The 8,549-nt window shown below is 41.8% G+C and overlaps 1 protein-coding gene and 1 pseudogene across 1 annotated transcript; one reads left to right on the forward strand and one right to left on the reverse strand.

The window, feature by feature from the left end:
• Positions 1 to 4,345: 4,345 nt before the first annotated feature.
• On the forward strand, positions 4,346 to 5,290 carry LOC149997838 (olfactory receptor 1E2-like). The gene has a single exon (XM_090290860.1). It carries the CDS (start codon positions 4,346 to 4,348, stop codon positions 5,288 to 5,290), a length of 945 nt encoding a protein of 314 aa, XP_090146986.1.
• Positions 5,291 to 7,907: 2,617 nt separating this feature from the next.
• Positions 7,908 to 8,348, reverse strand: LOC149997839 (large ribosomal subunit protein uL14 pseudogene; annotated as a pseudogene).
• Between the last annotated feature and the right edge of the window lie 201 nt (positions 8,349 to 8,549).

Below are 8,549 nucleotides of genomic sequence, written 5' to 3' on the forward strand. Positions count from 1 at the left end.
GGTAGAGGCCAGGGGTGCTGCTAAACATCTTCCAATGCATAAGACAGCCTCATAGCAAAGAATTATTTGGCCAAAATGTCAACAGTACCAAGAAATTTTGCAAACCACTTTTGACGTGTTTGATTAGTCACAGCACCTTCTCCATACACTGCACAAATCTTTTTGTGTGTGTATTTCAGTTGCATTTTTACTTTTCTTGAAATAATAAAGCATAATATGTTGAAAATGTGTACATTCCATCTTCAATATTAAGATAGCTACACAAAAATTCACCAATTTTGATGTTTTTAAAATGCAGACTGATATGACAGCTGTCACAATACAATCTAACAAAATTGTTTCAAATGAAGTTAAAACAACTAAGCACTACTAGAGCCATCTTACAGAAAAAAACTAAACATTTTGGCCAACCCGCTAATATATTCACAGAATTTTTGCTCCCTACCCTTATAATTTTGGGTTCTTCTGGTTTAGAGATCTTACACTCTGTCATAGCCTGGGTTCCAAAAAACAGACTGAGACAAAGTCTTACTTGTTAGTAGTTTATTTGGGAATATTATTTCATCGGGAGAAGTGACAGAGGGGGTAAAGAAGGACAAAGGGAGAACAAGTATTGGGGTGGCTTATTGAGTTGGCCACCACCTGGAGTGAGTAAGTCTGGATGAAATGCATCGTAGGACCATCCAGCTCTGAAAACAGGGGAAGCACATATTCATCAGCTCTCAGCATCTGTCCTTTAAGAATTGGCTCATGGGTCACTAACTCCCCTACTCTTCCATGTTGTGTGTGTATGAGTGTTAAGCTGGCTTCCCATGAGCGTCTACGCCAGGAAGTCAGAAGCTCTATGGCAGGAATGGCAAGACACAAGAAGCAGGTGGATCAGGCCTGGGGTAATGCAGTCAGATCGTAACTATGTGAAGCTTGTTGAAGTCTGTGCAGAACTGTCTGGAATAAAGATACACCTGAGAGACTCTAAGTGGTGCCCAAGAAGGGTCTGATGCAGTTTCCAAGGGAGGAGTACTTCTATGGATTGCTTCAGTGGTTCTGTTCTGCTGGAAGCTGAGACAGCCCCATGGCCATTTTGGGTCACTGAACCTACATCAAATAAAGGAGTTACCATAGAAAACTGGTTTCTCTACACAATGAGGAAAGACCATGCTGGATATCTAGAAGATTCTTTGGGGCACCACTTAGTAAAAGTTAACAGAAAACTGTAACAACCCAATGAAGGCAATAACACTGAGGATTCAGGCACCTAAGGAATGAAGGTTGAATGTGAATAATCCCATCCAGCTGAAGTGATGAAAAGGGAATGTGACATAGGTATGGAAGGAGGTTATAATGTTAGGTACAGCCTTGTGACCAATTGCAGGGTAAGGAAGAGCTGGAGACTAGGAGTTAGTCTGGCCCATCTGTAGAGTGGTAGAGACAACAGTGGTGGCGGGGTGCTGTTACAGTTTTCTTAGGTAAGAAGCTAGATGTACCTTAATAAAATGTAAATCTGGGTTTTTTCACTTTCTTGGTCTGAGGAAGAGTGAAATGATCTGGGAGAGTGTATCTTTTATTCTTGTCCTTTCCATGTGTCTGCATATGGTTAGGTCAGAGAAGTCAAATCCCTGTTAGCTGCAGCTTTATCTCTCCTGGGGTGTGTTTATGGGGAATTAGGTTGTAGTGAGAGATTCTGATACCCTGGAAATCCTTCCCACTTGTATCTCCCATGGTAGTACCCTGATGGCTTCTTGTTGCCCAAAAGATAAAGCCTAAACTCCTACATTTGAAGTTATTTTAGGATATTTACAGTCCTTACCCATGCTTGTTTTCATGGCTTCCCCAACCTTCAAAAAAAGTAGGCTCCAGCCTCATAGGACTACTGTCCATAGAGCAGGCAGTGTTTAAGCATCTGTACATGAGTGCTCTTCAACCCCATCGTCCCCTCAAAGCATAGTCCGGTGTGATCCGTGACTAATCACTCACTGCTCAAGGATCCTGAGAACATCATCCTGAGAGATCCTGGGTAATTACCTTGCCTTTAATGAATTCTGCTGGGATCTAGCCTCCTCCGGGATCCAATGGGAGATCTGAGAAGGGATGTTGCGGGCACAGGTGACAAACACAGAGGCTGTTACATCACATGCCTTAGTGAATAAAGGGGAACATAATCTCAGGCCAGGGCTGGAATCACCCTCTGACACACTGGGTAAGTTGGGTAGAAGACAAACGAGCTAGCCTTTTAGGGTCCTTCAAACCAGAGGGTCTCGTGTGCTGTTCTGCAGCATAGTTTTTCCAGTATAATAATCCTCTTCACCTCTCAGCCTCTCAAGATTTCTTCACATTCTAGAGATATTTTGACTGATGTCCACCAGTTTTTAATGATAGCATTCATAAATATTACTGTTAATGTGTGCCTCGTGATTATATAGAAGCTCTTAAACGTTGACTATATGTTTGAATTACATAAGGAGCTTTAAAATGTTTTGAATAGGTTCTCCCTCTCCAGTGTCTGATTACATTTATTGGGGGAGGGTGCAGTAATCTGTATTTTAAAATGCGTTGCATGCTCTTACGGCTCAAAGTGTTGTCCACGGACCAGCAGAGTTGGCATTACCAAACGTAAAGTTGGTGCTTTTGAAATGTAGAACTTCATTTCAAAGTCAGCATTTAACAGGGTCCCTCAGTACTTCATATGTTAAGTTTAACTTTTAGAAGCACTGCCCTTTGTGATTCTTATGTGCAGTTCAGATGAACAACTACTGAGTCACCAGGTTACGATGAGGCATCATTAATCAAGCCCCTGAAGCCCATAAGCCTGATCAGTGGCACCAGCTGCAAGTGCTCGCTCTCTGCTTTGTGACACCAGACTCTTGACACCAGAGATGGGTCCCACTTGTTTCCCAGGGAAGAAAAACTCTGAGAAATTAGGTATGTGAAACTTCATTTGATGTTTCTCTCTATTGCAAAATCAACCCATTATGTCCACATGTATGAATGTGGCTCAATTAAACAGCATCAGCAGGATGGAAGCCCCAGCGACTGGACTCAGTTACGTTTCTCTAGGGAAGGAACTTCCCAAATCCCTTCATGCTCCCCCTTAGCTATCTCCGTCAGCACTGAGGCACACTCTCAGGGATGGATATCTGGAGAAAAGCTGGAGCGCTCAGGTAGAATTGATCTTCATCCCTTCCTTTTCTCCCCTCATTACTAAACCTCCCCCTTGGGTTTATTTTTCACAGCAACATCATCATATCCTGTGGATATCAACACAGCAGAGAGCAACAGTGTGGGTGGATGTATATACTGGGTTGTCTATGATAAAGAGTAACGTGGTTGAGGTAGTCTAATATTTTCTAGAAGTCTGAGGTTACATCCAGGAATTCTGTAATAAAGTGTCAAAAACTAGAAAGCTCTTGTTCTGACAAGATTTAGTAGATGTAGATATTCTAACTTAACAGACGTTTTCTGCTCTTCAGTTGGAAGAATGCATGTCTCGGCCGGAAGTGCAGCCAATAAATATTTATGAAACATCAGCTACATCGAGACCTGTGCCAGGTGCCCGCCCTGCTGCCGCCATGACCTTTCCTGCATGGCGCTTACAGTGCAGTAGAGAAGACAGTGATGAGTAAATAATCCCAACAGGACTGAGTGCTGTGGGGACAAGCATAGGGTGCTGTGGAAACAGCAATGAGTTCCCACCTGGTCTGGGGAGAGAGGGAAGGTTTATGGCTTGGGGCTGAGATGTGAGAGACTTGGAGGAGTGGACTGGAAGAGGGGCAGGGTGAGATTATGAGTTTCATTTGGGAATCTGTTGAGGTGAAGATTCTTAAGATATTACATGGGGCGGGGGGAAAATGACTAAGCAATTGATGATGTAGTTCTGAAGGTGATCAAGTTTTACCCATGAGATTTATATGGTAATCGATACCATGGGAATACACAAGCTCTTTAGGGCTGTATACGGAAAATTATAAGAAAATAGTGTTTTTTAAAAAAGCCCAGAGAAACACCAAAATATAAGATACTGCCAGAGAAGAAAGCAGTCACAATTACTGAGAATAAATGCCCAGGAAAGTATAAGGAGAACCGGTGGGATCACACTGAAGATAAGAGATGAGAGTGTTTTAGAGGAGAGGGAAGACTCAATGTTGTTACAAGCTAATTGATGAAAAATGAGAACACAGATCTGAAAAGTGGCTTGGATTTGTGGTAACAGTAAGTGCTGCTACAAATAATGAGAGGGAAATCAATTATTGAAGAACAACTAAGACCACATATCATAGAAATGGGTTCTTTCTTATTCAGATTTTTAATGGATTTTGTTATTTTTTCCTAAAGATACTGGACACAGAACATGACAGGAAGAAATCAAACCATCATCTCATCCTTCTTCCTCCAGGGCTTGCCGATTAAGCCAGAGCAGCCAAACCTTTTCTTTGCCCTGTTCCTGGCCATGTATCTTACCACCGTCCTGGGGAACCTCCTCATCATCATGCTTATTCACCTGGACTCTCACCTCCACACACCCATGTACCTGTTTCTCAGCAACTTGTCCTTCTCTGACCTCTGCTTCTCCTCTGTCACTGTGCCCAAGTTGCTGCACGACATGCAGAGTCAAGTTCCATCCATCCCCTATGCAGGCTGCTTGGCCCAAATGTACTTCTTCCTGTTTTTTGGAGACCTGGAGAGCTTCCTCCTTGTGGCCATGGCCTATGACCGCTATGTGGCCATCTGCTTCCCCCTGCACTATGCCACCATCATGAGCCCCATGCTCTGTGTCTCCCTGGTGGCGCTGTCCTGGCTGCTGACCACCTTTCATGCCATGTTACACACTCTTCTCATGGCTAGACTGTGTTTTTGTGCCAACAATGAGATTCCCCACTTTTTCTGTGACCTGTCTGCTCTGCTGAAGCTGTCCTGCTCTGACACTCGAGTTAATGAGTTGGTGATATTTATCACGGGAGGACTTATTCTTGTCACCCCATTCCTACTCATCCTCGTGTCCTATGCACGAATCGTGTCCTCCATCCTCAAGGTCCCTTCCACTAGAGGCATCCGCAAGGCCTTCTCCACCTGTGGCTCCCATCTGTCTGTGGTGTCACTGTTCTATGGGACAATTATTGGTCTCTATTTATGCCCATCAGCTGATAACTCTACTGTTAAGGAGATGGTCATGGCTGTGATGTACACTGTGGTCACCCCCATGCTGAACCCCTTCATCTACAGCCTGAGGAACAGAGACATGAAAGGAGCCCTGGGCAGAGTCTTTTGTAAAAATAAAATGCCCTTCTCTGTATGATGATAAAGCTTGGATTTTCTTATTTATTCAATTTTTAAATCCTCACCTGAGGACATGCTTATTGATTTTAGAGAGAGAGAAGTGTGGGGAGGGAGAGAGAGAGAAAGGGAAACATCGATGTGAGAGAGAAACATCAATCAGTTGCCTCCCATTTGCAACCTCGAACCTGCAACCTTTTGGTGTACGGGATGGTACTCCAGTCAACTGAGCCACTGGTCAAGGCTATTTATTAAATTTATTGGTGTGACATTGGTTAGTAAGATTATATAGGTTTCAGGCATACATGTCTACGATACATGAGAAAAGATTACTGTAAATACTGCCACTTGTGACAACATAGACGGGCCTTGAGAATAAGATGCTAAATGAAATAAGACAGAAAAAGTTGAGCCATATAATTTCACTCATATGTGGGATATAAGATGGAATTTTTGGCTCTGGCCTGTGTGGCTCAGTTAGTTGGAGCATTGTCCCATAAACCTAAAGGTCGTGCGTTCAATTCCCAGTAAGGACACATGCCTAGGTTGTGGGTTGGCCCCTGGTCTGAGTGCATATGTGAGACAACCAATTGATGTCTCTCTCACATTGATATTTCTCTCTCTCTCTCTCCTTTCCTCTCTCTCTCTGTAATTAAAAAAAATTTAAGTGGACTTTTTGCATAATTTTATACAGTAGATATATTAGTATTAATCTTGTCATACTAACCACACTTCTTTTTTTAGTATTGATCTTTTAAAAAATTATATACTAAATAATTGTACAATAAGTAAAAGAAATAAAGTGGAGGTATGTTATTTAACTCAGAAAGGGGATCTCATTGAACTGCTAGGAAGGCCTTCCTCTCTTTTATTCCCCAGTGACCCTGAGAAGCATCACCTCAAACCTTTAATGGATCTTTCTGTCTTCAGCTGTGAAGCCACTAATTTATTGTGTAGTTTATTTAATTAAAACTCTGCTTTAAAAAATACTGTGTCCTCCTCAGTTAATATTGACTAAAAATCAAACATCTCACTCTATTGAATAGCTCTGCTAAATTGGACTATTTATTGTTGAATACACTTTTTTTTTTTTTTTCCTGGAAGGAAAAGTTCCATTTCTTTTCAGCCTAGAAATGGCAAGCTGGAGGCAAGGTGCAGGGGTGGGAGTGTTCATATTTGAAGGGGGTGGGCCTTCTAGAGTAGAATTTCCACATCTGCTCATTAAACATATTTTTACTCTCACTTTTGTTTTTATTAAATATTTTATTGTTCTTCTGTTACAGTTGTCTTAATTTCCCCCACTTTGCTGTCCTCCGCCCAGCGCACCCCCTCCTCCTGCAATCATGCCCCACCCTGTTGTCCATGCCCATGAGTCATTCATACATGTTCCTTAACTTCTCTCTTCCTGAGCAAGCATTCACAACATTTTGTCTCTCAATGTTTTCTCCTTTGACTGTTTATATCTACATTGTCTTTTTTATTTGAACTGAACCTAAAGTATATGTTCTGTCTTCTTTACTAGACTAGTTTAGTTTGTCTTTACATGGGAGCTAATGCATACCTGGGGTTCTCAATGTTCCTCCCTTAAGTTCAGAGAAGAAAGCCAAAGTCTGGTCAACACTTTCACTTTTTAAGGGTGTCTCTTTCCTGCTTAGTATTTTGGAATTTATCAACAAATTTTATACTCGTGATGGGTCTGCTGCATGGGCAACAGCAGACCCTCCATATCACCCTGCCCAGGCTCTGTAGCTTCAGCTTCACTGGAGAGGACACTCCAGCGTCATCGCAAGATGTCGATTCAACACGGGAGGAGACAGATACCGTGTCACTCCCGAGTCGGACTGCACAGCCATTCTCGGCGGTGCAGATAGACTCTTAAGAAGCTACACCATCGTCTCTCGAGACGGACGGCTGCCGACGACGACGACGACTCGTGATCTTAATCTACTCTTGTGATGAATTCTGCTTCTTTGTGGAATCTTACCTCCATTTTAAAGATTGAAAAATGTGGAATTTGATGACTTTCCAGGTCCCAGTGCGGATCAGTATTGAGCTTACTTAATATCTCAGTGTATCAAAATTTAGGGTTTTTCCCTCTCATTTCCCCCCACCTGAGAAATAAGGGGAGCAGGCATTTATTTTTCAATCTGAGCTCCACGTATGGCACTGTCTAGATTTCTAAGTTGGGTCCATTTTTTCCCTTATTCTCCCTTCTACATCATGGTCTCTAAATCCATAATTTTAATCCTCTCATGTATTCTGCTTACTTCCAGATCTCTATCTGTGATCTTTCTGTAGTTCCTAATTCTTATTTTTGTCTTCATAGTAGACATCTCCACATATACTCTATGAACACTTCAATCTTAACATGCAAAAATTGAAGTTTGCTCTGTTTTATATTCATTTGTTTTTCAAACTTTATTGAAATATAATTTATGAAAATTGCACATATTTAATTTTTATATCTTGATGAGTTTGGATATATATATACTCATATAATATAGCACCACAACCAAAGTATTAAGCATATCTGTTACCTCCAAGAATGTCCTAGTGTTCTTTGTGGGTTTTTTTTCTTTCTTTTTTTGGGGGGGGGTATAATTTTTAATGGTTTTTTTCTCTACAAATACACCAGAGAATCATGCTTTGCTGCCAGCACTGGACACAATCCTGGGCCACAAATCTGCACACTCCTTTGCAACTGGTCCTGTGATGGGAGAACCTTTCACTTCGCCTTCATTCTTTACTATGACCCCTGCATTATCTTCAAAATAAAGAAACACTTTTCTTAAAATAAAGAAACATCTTTTCTCTGGAATGACTTTTGTTGTCGAATTACCCCTGCTGGATGTATCTTCTTTCTGAGCTCTGGTTTGCCTTTTTTGACTGTAGCCATCACCATGTCACCCACACCAGCAGCAGGAAGTCTGTTCAGTCGTCCCTTGATCCCCTTCACAGAGATGATATTCAGATTTTTGGCTCCTGTGTTGTCAGCACAGTTGATCACAGCTCCGACCGGAAGACCAAGGGAAATCCTGAATTTCACACTGGAGGACCCACCACGTCCTCGCTTCGACATCTCGAACGCCGGAAAAAGATAGAAAGGCTGGTTTTTCTCTTTTGTTGTTGGTAAGAACACTTACCATAAGGTCTATTCTCAACATATTTTAGAGTTCACAATTCCATATTATTAACTATAGGTACTATGCTGTGCAGTGAATCTTTAGAACTTAATCGTTTTACATAACAGAAACTTTATACCCATCAAAAAACCTCTTATT

Source organism: Furipterus horrens, unplaced genomic scaffold (genome assembly GCF_987537825.1).
Source record: "Furipterus horrens unplaced genomic scaffold, mFurHor1.1.pri manual_scaffold_11, whole genome shotgun sequence".
Lineage (NCBI taxonomy): Eukaryota > Metazoa > Chordata > Mammalia > Chiroptera > Furipteridae > Furipterus > Furipterus horrens.

What these genes read in the sequence shown, in the direction of transcription:
- LOC149997838 (XM_090290860.1), top strand. Translation starts at nt 4,346, where the DNA reads ATGACAGGAAGAAATCAAACCATCATCTCATCCTTCTTCCTCCAGGGC.